The 17,637-nt window shown below is 42.4% G+C and overlaps 1 protein-coding gene across 1 annotated transcript in view; it reads right to left on the bottom strand.

The window, feature by feature from the left end:
• The window catches only part of LOC145255666 (coiled-coil domain-containing protein 170-like), a 57,566-nt gene that overhangs the window by 17,364 nt on the left and 22,565 nt on the right, over positions 1-17,637 (bottom strand). The window contains exons 6-7 of the mRNA XM_080114225.1: positions 12,013-12,169; positions 5,327-5,512 (exon numbers count right to left, since the gene is read on the bottom strand). Coding sequence (XP_079970351.1) covers positions 5,327-5,512; positions 12,013-12,169 — 343 coding nt within the window. The remainder of the gene's footprint in view (positions 1-5,326; positions 5,513-12,012; positions 12,170-17,637) is intronic.

Here is a 17,637-nt window from a genome sequence, read left to right as displayed (position 1 = left end):
TTTGTGAAAAAAACCTTAGCAACAGAAATGTATAGCCAAAAATCTATTTTTGTTGGTGAGCGCAATTTTTGAAAACGGTAGAGAAAGAAGTTTTTTGAAAGGAGATAAAAGTTAACAGGAAAATGAAGAAGAGTAATCAGCAATATCAAATAATTTTGGCTGCAGATATCCAGTAGAATAAAAGGTTTGTATTAAGTATGGCGATTGGTAAATGCAAAAAGAGTTAATAAGATATCCTTTAGAATCTCTTTAAAAAAAAATATTCAGGGATGAAGAAAAATGAAATGTTCTTGTAGACGTTTTTTTTTTTTTTTTACATGGTGGTCACCACTTTTTTTTTTTTTTTTTTACACAGTGGTCACCATTTATCAAGGCCCGGAAGCCACTCAGGAATAAGGGTTATTGCAAGTACATTACGTTAGTGTGGAGATTTGATGAAGTGTTTAATTAAGGGGGCGGTTCATTAAGAATTTGTTAATGTTGGACTTGAACACATCCAAGTTGTAGTCAGGTGGGAAGCAGGCAGACGGAACAGAGTTCCACAGGCGTGCAGTTCAAAGAAAGAAGCTTTGTTCATGGAATCCACGTTTTGATTTAGGCACAGATATAGAGTGGGGGAAATTTTTCACAGTGGATTCAGCTAGACGGGTGTTTTTCGTGAAAAATTGGCGAAGGGGGACCAGAGATTGGAGTTCAGACGAGCACCTGCCATGGAAATAACAATAAAACAAGGATAGGCTCGCAACGTCTCTTCTGTGGGAGAGAGGTTGCAGGGTAGAGAAAAGGGTATCCCCCACTAAGCCACGAAGTCTATTTTGTACTCTGTCAAGGCAGGATAGGCTGTTTTTAGCAGCTCCTGCCCAGATATGGCAGCAGTATTCTATCCTTGGACGTACTTGGCTTTTATATAGATAGAGAATTGCATCAGTAGTGAAATATCTTCTGGAGCGGTAGAAGGATCCCACCATCTTTCCACTTATCAAGGCCCGGAAGCCACTTGGGGATAAGGGTTATTGCGTGTACAGTAATCAATGGGATAGTATCGTAGTAATCGTTAGTAATGGAGATTTGATAAAGTGTCTTACTTAAGGGGGCGGTTCATCAGGAATTTGTTTATGTTGGACTTGAAGACGTCCAAGTTGTAGTCAGGTGGAAAACAGGCAAACGGAAGAGTGTTCCACAGGCGTGCACTTCTAAGAAAGAAGCTTTGTTCATGGAATCTACGTTTTGATTCAGGCACAGATAAAGAGTGGGGAAAATTATTGACAGTTGTTTCAGCTAGACGGGTGTTTATTGTGAAAGATTGGCGAGGGGGGATTAGAGATTGGAGCTCAGACGAGCACTTGCCATGGAAATAACGATAAAACAAAGACAGGCTCACAACGTCTCTTCTGTGGAAGAGAGATTCCAGGGAAGATATGTATTGAAGATATGTATATATAATTATAATCATATTCAAATAAACATTTTACATGGTCAGGACACAGAGATGACATTCAAGGATATAACCTTTCGGAGGAAGGTACTCTTTTGAGTCATCTGATGAGATTATTAGTTATTGATAGCTGACTGATCGAAATATTGTCATGTCTGTGTTGTGACCGTTGAAAATGTTTATTTGGATATAAACAAAAGTATATCTTGCTTTTTTTTTTTATTCAACACCTTGTTTGATTCATTCTTTTTATCTTTGAATATCTTTTACCTAGAATATATATATATATATTTATACCACCAGTTTCTAACTTAGTAATAAGGATGATAAAATAAGGTGGGGATAAAACTAAAATATTTAAACAGTTAAATAAGGCATTTGTTCGTTATCCTGATGCTTTTGAATCGTTTAAGATTAACCAGCACATATTAATAAAGGAAATCCAAAACTATATTAGTAATGTATAAAATGTATTTATAATTACATATAATTTAATTTATATATATATATATATATAAATGTATGTATATGTAAAAATATTTTTAACCTTTATATATCTAATTTTAAATAAATAAGAATGTAAATATACTAAATACTAATCATAGTGGGAGTGATAAGTAGTTAAGTGGATTAATCCTAATCTTATAAATACAAGACTAATAAATTAAAAAATATATCCATTTTAAATGTGGAAATTGATGAATCGCACAGGTAAGAAATTCATTTTTATAGTATGAAAAGGTTAGCAATTGCAATTAAGAATAGGAAATTGGATCAAACGTTTGTAACATGTCTTCTTCCTAAGATTAAGGGTGGTGTTGTTTGATCAACACTGCTGGGGAGCCATGATGTAATATACTGTTTTGTTTTTAAATCCCCGAAACAGTGTTTCATGGTAAACAACTGATGATCCCTTGAAAAATAAATTATTGGTACTATAGTAAATTCGAGAGCGATTTGATGCAGTGATTGCAGGTGATTAAATGACTTACTGACTAGATCGTTTTCTAATGAATGATAAAAAATATTTTTTTGTGTAGTTTTAAAGATTAAAAACTTCAAAGACTGCACACACATACACACACACACACTCACACACACAAACACATATATATATATATATATATATATATATATATATATATATATATATATATATATATATTAGCTGTATATACTTGGCGTTGCTAAGTTGGAAAATATTAGTGGGCAGAGGGTTTAGTCACATACTATTTAAGATACACTAAAGATCCTAACTTCTTACGATTTTCCTAAAACTGGATCAAATGTTGGGTTTATGGAAGCATAAAATACATCAAGTTTTGTTGATGAAATTTAAACGAGAAATAGGCTAAAAGGGAAATAACTCTGAAAGCTTAAATAAATAAACTTACTTCCATTTGTGAAGGCAAGTTGTGTAAGCTAATAATAATTGAAAATAAATTAAATAAAAAAATAAATTATATTATACATAAATTAAATATAAATTTAATTAAATTAAAAATAAACTAAATAAACCAACTTCAAATAATATTTCTAAATAGAATAATGAAGAGAATTCTATTGCGGCAAACAATAACGCGGAGCTAATTATTAAAATAGATTTTCTTTAATGTAATATGCAAATGAGATTACCCCTTGAATATAGATGCCCTCGAATAGATAGTATATATAGAAATCATGCTTGAATGTGTGTAAACGTCCGGGAGTAGGGGTTAGTTTTTTTTTACTAAAATACTAAATTTAGTTAATTTACTTTTTCTCACTGCAAGAAGTTAGACACAGTATGAAAATTAATTTGTGAAACAGTGAATCTTTTGTACATATTAAATAAACTAACAAACAGACATGAACTGCGACTTTTTATAATCTATATATATATATATAAATATATAAGGCAAAAGTGGCTGGCACGTTTTTGTATGTCCAGCAAAGGCTTTTTCCAGTAGGTGGGTTCTCAAGAAGTTTACTATTTTTTAAAACTTTTTATATACTGCCTAGATTATAATATCTACGATTTGCAAAGAGACGTCGTCTCTAGATTTATTTTTATCGACTTTTATAAAATTCACGCTATTCCATCCTCTCGCGTGTTTGTTGATCTTTTTCATATAAATAAAGCGAAACTCACTGATGCAAAGGCGTCAGCAGCCTTTCGTGCCAGGACATCTAGAAAACAATTAGCTGTGATCAATGTGGGGAAAATCCTTCATATCAGACAACTGCTATTCATTTGAGAGTTACCCCCTTTTTCAGGGAGGTTGGTTTCCCCAACATCGTAGGGAAACAAATAAATGAAACAGCGGAAAGCCGAACTGGCCTCCAGCCAACGTTAGTTTCTGCAAGTCAACTTTTTGATTGACGTTGCTAAATTTGAACGGTTTTTTCACTTCCTGTGGCCTCGTAGTAAGATATTACGTTTTCTTTCACTTTCTTTTCTGCCTTCGGGTTTGTCATGAGTTCGAGCCTCCCTCCCTACTAATAGTTTTTTTTCTTTCTTTTGCACCTCTAAACAACGCTGGGTACCCCCCCCCACGCTAGTATATATATAAAAGACAAAATGGCCGTGCTCATTTTTGTATGTCTAGCAAAGAAATTTTTCACAGGGGTTCTCGGCGGGGTAACTATATTTTAGAACTTGTTGCTGCCAAAATCCCTACATAGTACCCCAGTAGTGTTGCCCCTGATAGTAGCCCCCTACACCAAAGTGGCAATTTGCCTTGTTTGGGGTGAAAATGTAATTAAAAAAAAAAAAAAAAAAAATATCTACAATTTGCGAAGGAACGTCGTATCTACATTTTTTTACATCAACTTTTATAAAATTCATGCAATTCCATCCTCTCGCGTGCTTGTTCGTATTTTTTGTATAAAAGCGAAACTGAATCGAAAGCGAAGGCATCTTCCAGCCTTTCATGCCATGACGTCCAGAAAGCAATCAGCTTTGACCAATTTTGGGGCCCCCCCCCCATATCAAACAATTGCTATTCATTTGGACACTCCCTTTTTATGGGAAGCTGGTTTTTCCCAACATCGTGGGGAGATGAAATGATGGAAGGCTTAATTGGCCTCCAGCCAACGTTCGTTTCTGCAAGTCAACTTTTTCATTGACATCGCTAAATTTCAATGCTTTTCACTTCCTATGGCTTTGTAGCGTTAAAATGTGATGTTTTCTTTCATTTTCTTTTCCACCTTTGGGTTCTTTTTTTTTGTTTTCTTTTACACCTACAAACACCCGGGTAATGTCAGGTCCCCCTGTTAGTCTAATATATAAAAGACAAAATGTGCGTGAGCATTTGTGTATGTCCGCAATCAGGGTTCTCGCATAGGTTGGGTTCCGTGAGAAGGTTTTGCATATTTCCCACACCGTAATATCTCAGATTCGCAAACGGACACCATTTCTACCATTTTTTTTTTGATCGAGTTAAACAAAATTCCCACCGTGGCGTCACCTCAGGTGTTTGTCTGGTTTTTCATATGAAGCGAAACTGTTCGAAAAAAAGTGGCAAAGCATTTAAATCATCGCACGTTCGACATCGCCTGACACATTACATTTTTTTTCTTCACCTTTTTTCCCTCCTTCGCGTTACGGGTTCGAGCCTGCCTGCTTACTATGACTGCTTGTTCTTTTTTTTTGACCTCACCTTCTTTTCCTCCTTCGTGTTACGGGTTTCAACCTACTACCACCTTTTTTAAAACCTCTCTCCATCCTTTTGTACCCTCCCCGCCACTGTAGTGCTTTTTATTCCCACTCTTACTACATCACCGCAACACACCTGGACAACGCCAGGTACTCTTGCTAGTATATATATATATATATATATATATATATATATATATATATATATATTAGTGGATATAAAATGCAGATGAAATTAGTATTGTGAAACATACCAGCCGTAAGTTGTTCAGTTCAAAAGAACTGTGCGATGTGACCTTTTGTTCTCTGCTGACCTCTGAGACGAGCCGCATGATGGTCTCCCGGCTTGCTTTGCTTTCCATCTCGCTGTTTGATAACATCTCGTTCAGGGTGACTAGCTTGCCACGAAGCATGGCGTTTTCTTGAAAGACATCTGAAATCTGACAAACGAGAATGTGAGCAGCTGTCAAAGCGTTTAGGAAAGAAGACACTTTCTTTACATATATATAAAACATTGAATAGACAGATAAAACTGATTTTAGGGAACATTTAAAATCTAATATATAAACAGCTATATATCTGTCTGTCTGTCTGTCTCCATATTTTCAAACTCTATCTCTTCCAAAACTGAAAGTCACAGAGCTGCGCTAGGAGCCTCAAATGATTGGATTTTTTACGGGCCATTCTTTTATGGGTCTTTAGCTGGTTAAAATTGGTTTTAAGGGTTAGGGTTAGGGTTAAGGGGGCAAAAATGGGTCAAAACTGAAAAAAAAAAAATCGTTTGTACATTAATTTTAGTTTATTTTTTATTTTTAACTTTTAATCTATTTATATGTGTGTCACGTTGGTACAGTGGTAACGTCACCAGCTTTGAATGCTACAGTTTTGGTTTCGATTCTAGCTGATGGCACTTAAATACCTATTTTTATTTATTTATTTTTTTTTTACATAGGCGTCACCACTTATCAAGGCCGATCGGCCACTCAAGGATAAGGGTTAAAGAGTGTAGAGTAGTCAAAAGGACAATATAGTAATCATAGTAATGGAAGTTCGGTAAATTTGTTGACTTAAGTGGAATGGCTCATCAGAAACTTGTTCACGTTGGACTTGAAGACAACCATATTATAGACAGCTGGAAAGCAGGAAAACGGAAGACAATTCCACAGGCGTGCAATTCTAAGAAAGAAGCTTTGATCATGGAATCTATGTTTAGGTTTAGGCACAGATAAAGAGTGGGGAAAATTATTGATAATGTTTTCAGCTAGTCTAGTGTTTCTTGTGAAAGTTTGGCGAGGGGGGACCATAGATTGAAGCTCAGTCGAACACTTTCCATGAAAATAACGATAAAGCAGAGACAAACTCGCAACATCTCTTCTGTGAGATAGAGGTTGCAGCGAAGAGAAAAGGACATCTCCCACCAGGCCACGAAATTTATTTTGAACCCTATCAAGGCAGGACAAGTCTTTTCTAGCAGCTCCTGCCCATATGTGGCAACAGTATTCCATCCTTGGACGTATCTGGCTCTTATATAGATAGAGGATTGCATTAGCAGTGAGATATCTACTGGATTGATAGAAGGATCCGACCATTTTTCCAGCGGCCTTGGCAACAGATTTGATGTACGTATTCCATTTAAGATCAGGAGTAAAGGTCAAGCCCAGAAGCCTGTCAAAACTTGAGGCCTCCCCCAGACGAGAGCCATTCATTTCAATTGATGCCAGATGGGGATCAGAACGTTTTTTTTTTTACTTTTGAAATCACAGCTCTATAATAATATATATGAAATCTAGACAAATTAAAATATATTTAAGCGTATATTACGACCGGACAAAGCCAACCCCTCCCACCTGCTAGTGAAAATATTTTATTAAAAGAAGTAAGAAAAATCTGTTTTATTTTCTTTCTTTCCTTTTTAAACTTTCTTTAAAGTTGAAATATTTTGGACCGTAACAGGTCCATTTTCAGAGAGTGAAAGAGTTCTGTAGAAAAAAAATAAAATAAAAAAATAAAAAAAAAATAGGGTCACCATGCGTGTTCATTATCACATCGTCCGGTTGCCAGTTTGTAGCCTGACGAGGGTTATAGAAGGAAATGCATGTTCATCATCATGTCGGGGTCACCAATTTGTAGTGCACTGGTTGATATATTATATATATCCCCCAGTTGTACAAAATAGGTAAAATGAATTGAATTGAGAAAGAAACGAACAACGTGTTTATTGAAATAAACGAACTAGAATTTATTTCATGAAGAAACAAATCAAAGAAAAGGGTACATCACGTGTTTAGTTTGGCGTGCGTCTCTCGCTGTTAACTGGTGAGAAGGAAAGTCTATTGTTGCAGAGAGAAAGAGAGAGAGAGAGAGAGAGAGAGAGAGAGAGAGAGAGAGAGAGAGAGAGAGAGAGAAAGTCAATCCAGTTTGGCACGCGTCTCTCGCTGTTAGCTGGTGAGAGGGAAAGTCTATTGTTTAGAGAGAAAGAGTGAGAAAGTCAATCCAGGCCATGGAGAGAGAAAGTGTGTAAGGTGTACGTACTGTCTGTTGGCTCTTGCCCCACACATAGTAGCAGGGGACATGAGGCGTGCAGGCATGCACCCCGAAGGGAGCAATTGGTCCATCGACCACCCAGGTCGGGAGCAGAATCGAAAAGAAGGAAACAGCTCAGATCTCTTACTTTTGTAGTTGTTTCCGGTGGTCTTTTGCGCGTGTGTGTACGTTAGCGTGTGTGTGTGCATGCACATGAATGTGAGTATATGTACGTGAACGTGAATATATGTATGCGTGTGTACGTGCGCGATATGTTTGTGTGTGCGTATGTGTATGACAAGAAAAGTGGCTTCAGATGTGAATGCGTGTTTTGTTTGAGACTAGAACAGGCTTGCACAGTTCTATTGCCTGCTTCTTTCCCCTTGCAAGTAAAATCCTTGTGTTGTTAAACCCAATATATATATATTTATATGCACATAAAGTTATGAACAGTACATAGGGCCAGGTTAAAGCTGGGCTGAACTGCTAGTACTTTTTAAATTGAAAAAGTATAAATAAAATGCGTTCACTCAACAACGTAGTGATCAACTGCAATTCCGCTTAACTTCAGTACTCTGATGGGAATTGTTGTATCAATTTCATTTATGCATGAAAGCAGAAACATTCCGTAATACTTATTATTTTGATTCTTTGCGTCACTGTTCTGATCTTGAGTGTTGTTTAAACAACGTTTCAGTCAATCTAACGTCTGACCTTCTTCATGTGTATTTTGTCGAACTCTAAAATCTTCCTGTTGAACTTGTTTCATCAGCCATGACTGGGAAGAAGTTCAAATCTGCATGACGCTAACCCTAACCCTAACTAATCCTAACCCTAACCTTTTTGCATATTCTCATTCTGTTAGCCATGAATTGAGGTTGAAGGCTGATAGTGAGTCGTATGACTGCTAAATTCAGTTTATTTCTAGCTCAAACACACAGAGACCCAAAGCAAGCTACATGCATGTAGTACACACGCAAAGCAATGTCACCCCACATGTGACTGGTGACATGACACGAGCTTCCGTTTCCTGTGACCTTTGACCCTTCTCTTTCGTTCTTCTCTTTCTTTTTTTCTCTTCTTGTTTCGACACGACAATGAACAGATGCGACTGCACTTGGCTCTATGAATTTACCTAGCCACAGAACAAATTCTAGCCTGCACACATGCATGGCTACTACACAGCGAGACATGATGGAGTACATGGACCATATGTAAAAAATTAAACATCCAATGTAGCAGCAAATCCTGGGAACATCAACCTGAAAGAACAGTTGGAAATGACTTATATACCATACATTACGACCATGTAATCCCTACAGTCACCTCCCTTGAAAATGTTGCTGTGAAACCTAACATAGTTATATGGAATAAGTCAGGGAGAGTTGCAACCTTGATTGAAGTGAGTGTTCCTAATGATGGAGGTTTGAACGGAACTGAAAGAGAGAAACAGACCAAATATCAAGGTCTCATGTATGATATGAGAAGAAACTGGAATCTTGGGGAGATATCAATCATACCAGTTATTATAGGTGCTACAGGGCTTATGAAGAAAAACCTGAAGTCATACCAAACTAATATTCCTGGTGAACCAAGTGCAAAAGAGATCTAGGTAATTTGCACTTAAGGGAACAACGAGGATACTAAAAAGAGCTCTCGGTTGGGTTGAATAAAAAGCAGGGCAATGTTGGCAGCTGGTTTGGCTGCCCCATACCCAGCGTTACAATCTTCAAAGGAAGAAAATTAAAAACAAAACAAAAAGGAGGTAAGATAACTTGATTTCGTCACAAATATAATGATTTATCATGAACAATTAATTATTTCGTAGATACAACATTCAGTGAATTCATTAGAACTTCGTCAGCTCATACATATATAATTATGCGTGCACCTGAATACATGCTCTATTGTTTTTTTTCCATTGTGGGTAAATAAATGTGTCTTGTGTATATGTAACTCCATATTTTGGGGTCCTGGATATGACCTTAAACTATATCACGCTATGTGATATACGTATATCTGTACGTGATGTTGCCAAGCTAATCAAAAACCTTGATTCCAGTAAAGCAACTGGCCCTGATGGTATTCCAATTATAGTACTCAAAAAACTTCAACCTGAACTAGCGCCCATACTTACAAAACTGTTTAAACGTTGTCTTAAGGAGAATAGTTTCCCATCTCCCTGGAAAATCTCATCAGTATGCCCTGTATTTAAGAATTCAGGTGATCGCTCATCCCCCTCTCAGTACAGGCCAATAAGTCTCCTGTGCGTCATGAGTAAGTTGCTAGAATCTGTGTTAAATACAGAAGTAATCAAACATCTCAACAAAAATAACCTTCTTAGTGACACTCAATATGGTTTCCGTTCTGCTAGATCTACAGCAGATGTCCTTACAGTTATATCGCATAGGATTAGCAAATCTCTCGACGGTGGCAATCTTTCTAGGGCAATTGCTCTTGACATATCTAAAGCCTTTGATAGGGTATGGCATAAAGGTTTACTTCATAAGATCGCTAGCTATGGTATAGCTGGAAAAGTCTTCTCAATTATTAAATCATTTCTTTCTGATAGGTTCATAAGAGTAGTAGTTGAGGGGCAAAAATCAGAAGCTCACAGTATTAATGCCGGTGTCCCTCAGGGATCCATCCTGGGCCCAACTCTTTTCCTGATCTACATTAATGATCTTCCAAATCATATCCTTACATCATTTGTAGACATTTATGCTGACGACACTACCATTTATGGTACCACATCTAAGACAGTAAACGAGCAAGTACTCTCCAATTCTCTCTCCTCTGATCTTGAGCATGTAGTACAATGGGGAAAGGAGTGGCTGGTTACTTTTAATGCATCTAAAACCAAGCTTCTCTCTTTACATCATCAACATTTTAATCCACATTTGTCATCAATTGAAATGAATGGCTCTCGTCTTCAGGAGGCCTCAAGTTTTGACAAGCTTCTGGCTTGACCATTACTCCTGATCTTAAATGGAACACGTATATCAAATCTGTTGCCAAGGCCGCTGGAAAAATGGTGGGATCTTTCTATCGATCCAGTAGATATCTCACTGCTGATGCTATTCTCTATCTATATAAGAGCCAGGTACGTCCAAGGATGGAATACTGTTGCCACATCTGGGCAGGAGCTGCTAGAAGGGACTTGTCCTGCCTTGATAGAGTTCAAAATAGACTTCGTAGCCTCGTAGGAGATGTCCTTTTCTCCTCCTTACAACCTCTATCTCACAGAAGAGATGTTGCGAGTTTGTCTCTGATGTATCGTTATTTTCATGGAAAGTGTTCAACTGAGCTTCAATCTATGGTCCCCCCTCGCCAAACTTTCACAAGAAACACTCGTCTAGCTGTAAACACTATCAATAATTTCCCCCACTCTTTATCTGTGCCTAAACCTAAACATAGATTCCATGAACAAAGCTTCTTTCTTAGAACTGCACGCCTGTGGAATTGTCTTCCGTTTTCCTGCTTTCCGGCTGACTACAATATGGTTGTGTTCAAGTCTAAGGTAAATAAGTTCTTGATGAGCCGTTCCATATAAGTTATTAAATTTACCAAATTTTCATTACTAATGATTACTATATTGACCAACTTCTACTGTACACTCTTTAACCCTTATCCTTGAGTGGCCTCTGGGCCTTGATAATGTGGTGATGCCTTTGTAAAAAAAAAAAAAAAAAAATATCCGATGGTGAGGCCCCAGCTTGCGAGCTTTGGGGAGTGTGGAGCCACCCCTTAATTGCCATTGCTCCCAGGTCCACTCTGACCCAGAATGGTAGTACTTGTTAGGGTCCCAATTATGCGTTAAATAGAAACCGACTTGAAAAAAACAATATATTCTATTAAAAAATTTTTCTTCAAAATCACTGGATTCGGCATTAAATAACCTGAAAAGGGTTGATATGCCGTAAAACAAAAACAATCAACCAACCAACCAACCAACCAACCAACCAACTGTATTTTGGTTGAATTAATTTGAGGTCGGAGTTTTGAACACATATTCTCTACAGATCGGTAACTCTAGAGGTTTAATCCTCAGTGCAGGCGACACCCAAAAATACAATTGCGAATTAATTAGGACTTTCTCCTGGTCCTGATGATGCAATAAGAGCGTGTTACCCCTGTGGATTTCATGAAAAGTATGTTCAGAATTTCGTGCAGATTCACGAGTTCAACAGAAAGATTCCTGTGTTTGACAAGATATACCTGAAGAAGATTGGAGCTTACATCGACTGAAACATCATGAAAATAGCACTCCAGATGAAAGCAGTAGTCCGAAGAATCCAAACAATATGAATGATCAATCCTCATCTCAAAAATTCGTTAATAGGTTTTTAAATTTGACATAAAGTCTCCGCTTGTTTCCCGGGAAAATATAGATAATAAAAAAATATTTTCTATTTACCTTCACATAAAGGACCTCAAGGTTCTCAGGAACTGTTTGTTCGGACGTCAAATCTTCGGTTCTCAGAAGGCTGGTTATTTTGGCCACCAGATCTTGGAACTTTTTCTGATAGTTCACGGCCTTCGTCTCTGCCTGTTCTCTTTCGTCGAGTTGTTTTCTGCAAGCGTTAAACAGAAATCATGAAATAAAAAAAGAGACTGAATACATTTGGTAAAATGATTTAAGTGTTCACCTATGGGCTGGAAGACGAGGGTTCAATCTTTAGTTGAGCAATACCTGTCGCGGTTTCAAAGTTACTACCTCCGTTTTTCCTTCTTTCTTCACCCTCCCACTGTTTCTCTTCACCTTCCCTTCCCTTAAACAAAGAACACGATAGGCTAATGCCAGCTAAACGTATGAACATATCCGGGTTCAGCGAACACATTCACCTTCCCTTTCTTTCCATTCTCGATTCCTCTATGCATGTCGGAATTCAAATATATCAAGTTTAACATCAACATTTCAAACAATTGACATTTTACTTTTTAGACAAAATTAATTTAAATGGAACCAACAAACTCCCAAGCTACTTTTGATTGCATAAATTTCGCCCTGGAATTGTTGGAGTCGTTTATTTGTCTTGTGGGGAGCGACACCACTAATATCACTCCTCCCAAATGAATACAGCTTGTTTCGGCCCAGTCAAGGCCGCTTGGCCTCTCGGCCCCAAGCGCTTTTGGTCATTGGCCAAAGGTTATTTTTTTGCTTTTTGCTTTGCTCCCTGCAAGGACCAGCCCCTCTTTGGGGATTGGACCCGCAAGGACTTTTGTGCTTTATTGTTGTTTTTGCCCACTCTGGGCAGCCATTAACTGCGTTTTCTCCTTTCTTTCAGATAGTCCAGGGTCCAGCTAGCACTTAAGCAGCCGGCAGGGCCAAGGGAAACTGCCATACCTCTTTAGGTGAAGGTCCCCTTGGTTTCCGAATCGGCGGGTGTCTAGCCGGGCCTTGGGCCAACAAAGTAGATGGAGCAGGCCTCTGCTCCTGCCACCTTAGGGGACGCCCCAGGTGTAGTGTCCGCGAAGGGTCCGAGGGGTGCCGTCCCGCAAGGCACCCCCAGTTCGAGAAGGGTTACCGGGGTCGCCACCCCTGAGTCGTTTGTCGTAGCGTCGGTGTCCGGATCGCGAACGGGGGTCGCCGCCCCCAGTACGGTCGAGGCAGTTTCGGGTGTTGCCACCCCGAAAGGCAACACCAGTGTCGTTGGGTTGTGGGTTGCTACCCTGAATGGCAACCCAAGTAAGGTCGCTACCCCCAGTGTGGTTCCCGGGTTTGCCACCGCGAAAGGCAACCCCAGTGTCGAGAAGGGCGAAAAGCAGCGTCCATGGGCAACACCCGCAGCAGGTTCGAAAAAGCTGAGGCGGGCAGTGAGAAAATGGTGGGGTTCTGACGAGGAAAGGAATACCCCTCCAACAAGGTCTCAGTCGGAGACGAATAGCCCGGCCAAACCGGTAGTTGAGTTGAGGAGGGTACGGTCGGAGGAAGTGGTAATTGTAGATGGGTGCTCCCCGAGGGAGGGGGGATCGATAGGCGGTATGACACCAGCCAGCAGTGGTGAGTGGCCAGCCCTTACGCAGAGTCAGAGCGATGCCTCTCCGATACCAGCAGGACAAGCAGTAGTGGAAGCAGCCGGGACTCCCACACCGGATACAGCAGAGACTCCACAAAGTGTTTGGGGGCAAAAGAAGATGGAGAGGAAAACCCCCAAATATTACAAGGACTTGCTGGAGAGCCGATTTAAAGAGTTTGTGGAGGGCAATGAGATGAAGATAGTTCCAGGAGCGCTTGAGGACATTAAAGAAAGAACAGTCTCCCTGGTGACCCTGGAAACAAACGGCAAAGGTCTCACCGGGGTGCCCCTGGAAAAAATGTTTGACATCCTGGGGGATCTGAAGATTCCGGCGCAATACCTGGTGAGAAGATATCATGCCACGTGGGATCTCCTCCTGCCATCAAAGGAGGAGGCAGAAAAACTAGCAGGAGGGGACCTCACGTGGAGGAATCTAAGGTTGAGGCCCGAATACATGTCCAGAAGGAGAGCAGGAGTCACGGTCCTGGGAGTCCCTAGTTTCATTGGAGAAGACCAGCTGGGAGCTACCCTCGCCCAGTTCGGAGAGGTGGAGGAGGTTCAACCTACGAAGGGCCCAAGGAACATCCAGACGGGGTCCTATAAAGTCTGCATGAGGGTGAATAGGGAGAACTTCCACAAAATCCCGGCCCAGCTTAATTGTGAGGGCTGGCAGATGGCCGTAATTGTAGAAGGGAGGAGGCCGTACTGCTGGCATTGTGTGAAGCCCGGGCACGTGGCGCGCTTCTGCCCACTGAAAAAGGAGCAGGTCACCCAGAAGACAGGAGAGGCAGAAAGGCAAAGAGTGGGCCTCAAAGTACAAGGGGAGAAATCAAACACGGTGGACGCAGAGGGCGGATCCTGGAGTAAGGTCGTTGCCAAAAAGGGGAAGAAGAAAGAGACAGAAAGCCCCCCAGTAACAACCAAACCAACGGTGGCAACGACCAAAAGAAAGTTGAGATTGAACTCCTCTGAGTCGGAGGGTGAAGAGAGCGAGCCGAAGGAGAGACAACCGGAGAAGAAGGAGAGAAAGGAAACGCCCAAAGCGACACCCGGCAAAATTCCTGAGAAAATGCCGATCGAAATAGAGCAAGGAGCACCCGTTGAGGTGCAGATGGAAGATCCTTGTGCTGAGCCTCCAACAACAACAACCCCCCAAGAAGAAGCTCAGCCCACCCCTCCCCTAACCAACACCGTGGAGTCTAAGGAAGAGACTCCGGCAACCTTGGAAGCTGTAGAAGACAAAGACCCGGAGAAGACGGCCCCCCAGAAAGGAAAAAACCAGGAAATTTCCGTTTTGGCCTGGGGACCGTCTGTGCGAAGTGGAGCGTGCGGCCGGTGACCTCAACGGGACCCAAAGGAAGTACCTGCGGGTACTAGAGACCCTCACAACCGTTGATGGAAAAGAGGTCACCGACCCAAGGAACTTTTCAGATGCGCCGCAGCTAATTACTTTCGTCAGGCCGAATAGGGGTGGGCGTGCAAAGGCCCTTTGGCGAATGTTGGAGGCCGGTAAAACCGCGTTCCCGGGCTTCAAACTAATAGACGTGGAGCACCCATCACTGTCGAAGATCGCCCAACGTTGCGAGGGAAGGGTCCCAATTTACGTTCACCCCTCCTTCTATAGGGCTCTAAAACTGACGTTCCCTCTAGACGTGGGGGGTCTGGCCAAAGACGGGCGGCTTACGCCTGTCCTGCTCACGGGCAGTCTTGGGCAGACCTTCGACGCCCTTTCCCCCGAGGATTTCAGACCCTTGATAGACGAATATTACTAGTTAGGGAAACATGGCCACAAGCTTAAACCTAGCTAGTTTGAATGCGAGGGGCATGAGGTCTCGAAGCAAGGCTTCTCGCGTGCTGAGGGACCTCATGGCCCTTGAGGTAGACATAGCTGCAATTCAGGAGACCCACTTTGATGGGGCTGGGGACTGTGATGTGCTGGTGAACGATTTTGATGTTTACTCAGCATATGGCAGTTTCCAGAGCCGGGGGGTTTCTGTGCTAGTAAGTCGCACCCTATCTGCGACGGTTACACTTGTTCATGCGGACGCTCATGGGAGGCTGGTCGTGGTCGATGTTGCCGTTAGCAGCGGCGCATTCCGGATCATGGCAGTTTATGCGCCCAACATCCAAAGCGAGAGGGTTTCCTTTTTTCGGCGGGTGGAGGGGTTTCTCTCTTTGGGTCCGGAGCGAGTAGTATTAATGGGGGACTGAAATGCCATCCTGGACCCCAAGTTAGATAAGGTCGGGGGGCCTAGAGGGACGGGTAGGTGTGAAAGCAGCCTGTCTGACCTGATGGCCTCGTGCAATCTGGTCGACAGGTTCCGTCTGGATCACCCCGGGAGGGAGATGTGGACGTGGCATACTAGTGCGGCCGCCAGTCCAAGTACATACTTGGACAGGATGTTAATTAGAAGGGGCGACGTAGATTTTCTATCTTGTCCCACGTTCCACTGGTTAGGTCATTCGGACCACAAACTCGTGTTGGCCCGTTTGAAGTTAGGTAATAGGCCTAGGTTGGCTGGCTACTGGAAGATGAACGCCTCCTTGTTGGAGTCGGTCGACTTCCGGGAGCAGCTGACAACACTAATTCAGAGGGAGTTAGTGGGGGCGGTTACCGGGAGTAGATGGTGGGTTAATCTTAAGGTGACCATTAGGCATTTTTGTGTCCAATATAGCCAAAGCCTCGCTTTAACTAGGGCTCGGACCAAAAAGCACCTAGAGGATAGATTGACCCGGGCGGTGGCAGGGGGGGATTCCCTAGATCTAGCACTAATTAAGGGGGACCTCAGTCGCTTGGCTAGCGAGCGATATGAAGGTCAAGTAGTTAGGGCTAGGTTAAATAGAGTCTCCAACGAAGCCGTGAACGTTGACGCTGTTGAGCGTGGGGCCGCTTTAAGACGCGGCTCGGATGGGTACATTCGGGAGGTGAAAAACCTGGAAGGACGTTCTCTCGTGTCGACGCGGGAGATCTGCAATGGGTTTCGGCAACATTTGGAGGAGCGCTTCACCAAACTACCCAGACTCCGCGGCCAGGAGTTTGGCAGCTATTTAGCTGGCTCGCCCCGCCTTACTGCGGCCCGAGCGGCTAGTTGCGAGGGGGTGGTTACGGAGCGTGAGGTCATTACTGCGTTGAAGCAGGTTGGCCACAACAAATCTCCGGGGCTCGATGGTTTGCCCTACGAACTGTACTTGAGGCTGTCGCCCATGTTTGTGCCCCTTTTGACGGGCGTGTTTAACCACTGGTTTGCCCAGGACTCGATCCCGAGGCAGGTAACCAAAGGAGTGGTCACGCTTCTGAAGAAGGGAAACCAACATGGTGGGGGGAACTTAGATGATTATAGGCCCATAACTCTGCTTAACGCAGATTTTAAGATTTTGGCCCGTATTCTTGCAAACCGACTGCAGGTTGTTATCGACGAGTTGGTCGAACCGGATCAGAACTACGCTGTGAAGGGTCGAACAATTCAAAACAATCTGCACTTGGTGCGCACGATAATAGAGGGGTTAAAAGACGACACAGAAGCCGCGCTGATCAATTTAGATCAGTCCAAGGCGTTCGATAGGGTGGACCATGGGTTCCTGAGGGCTGTTGTGGAGGCCGCCGGCTTTGGTCCGGACTTCCGCAAGTGGATCTCCGCCCTGTATCGTGACCCCGCGGTGGTGGTGCAAGTCAATGGTAGGTTGTCGGAGTCCTTTGGGGTCTCCCGGTCGGTGCGGCAGGGCTGTCCGCTGTCGCCTCTGCTCTATGTCCTGGCGTCGGAGCCCTTCCTTCGCAAATTAAGGGACGAGGCGGCGAGACCAGTCCTACGCGGCATTGCTCTACCTGGCGGCCGATTTGCCAGGGTGTCCGCGTACGCCGATGACGTCACCGTTTTCGCAGCCAGTCGTAACGACATCGAAGCGGTGATAGAGGCGATCGCTGAGTACGAAGTTGTCACAGGGGCCGTGATCAATCGCAGCAAGTCCGTCGGCCTGCGGTTGAGCGCCTGGACTGGGGTAAACTCGCTTCCAGGTGCGTTCGG

The sequence above is a fragment of the Euprymna scolopes genome, chromosome 31 (genome assembly GCF_053919585.1).
Source record: "Euprymna scolopes isolate OS-2025 chromosome 31, ASM5391958v1, whole genome shotgun sequence".
Lineage (NCBI taxonomy): Eukaryota > Metazoa > Mollusca > Cephalopoda > Sepiida > Sepiolidae > Euprymna > Euprymna scolopes.
The sequence above is the reverse complement of the archived record's forward strand: the minus strand, read 5'-3'. Positions and strand labels throughout refer to the sequence as shown.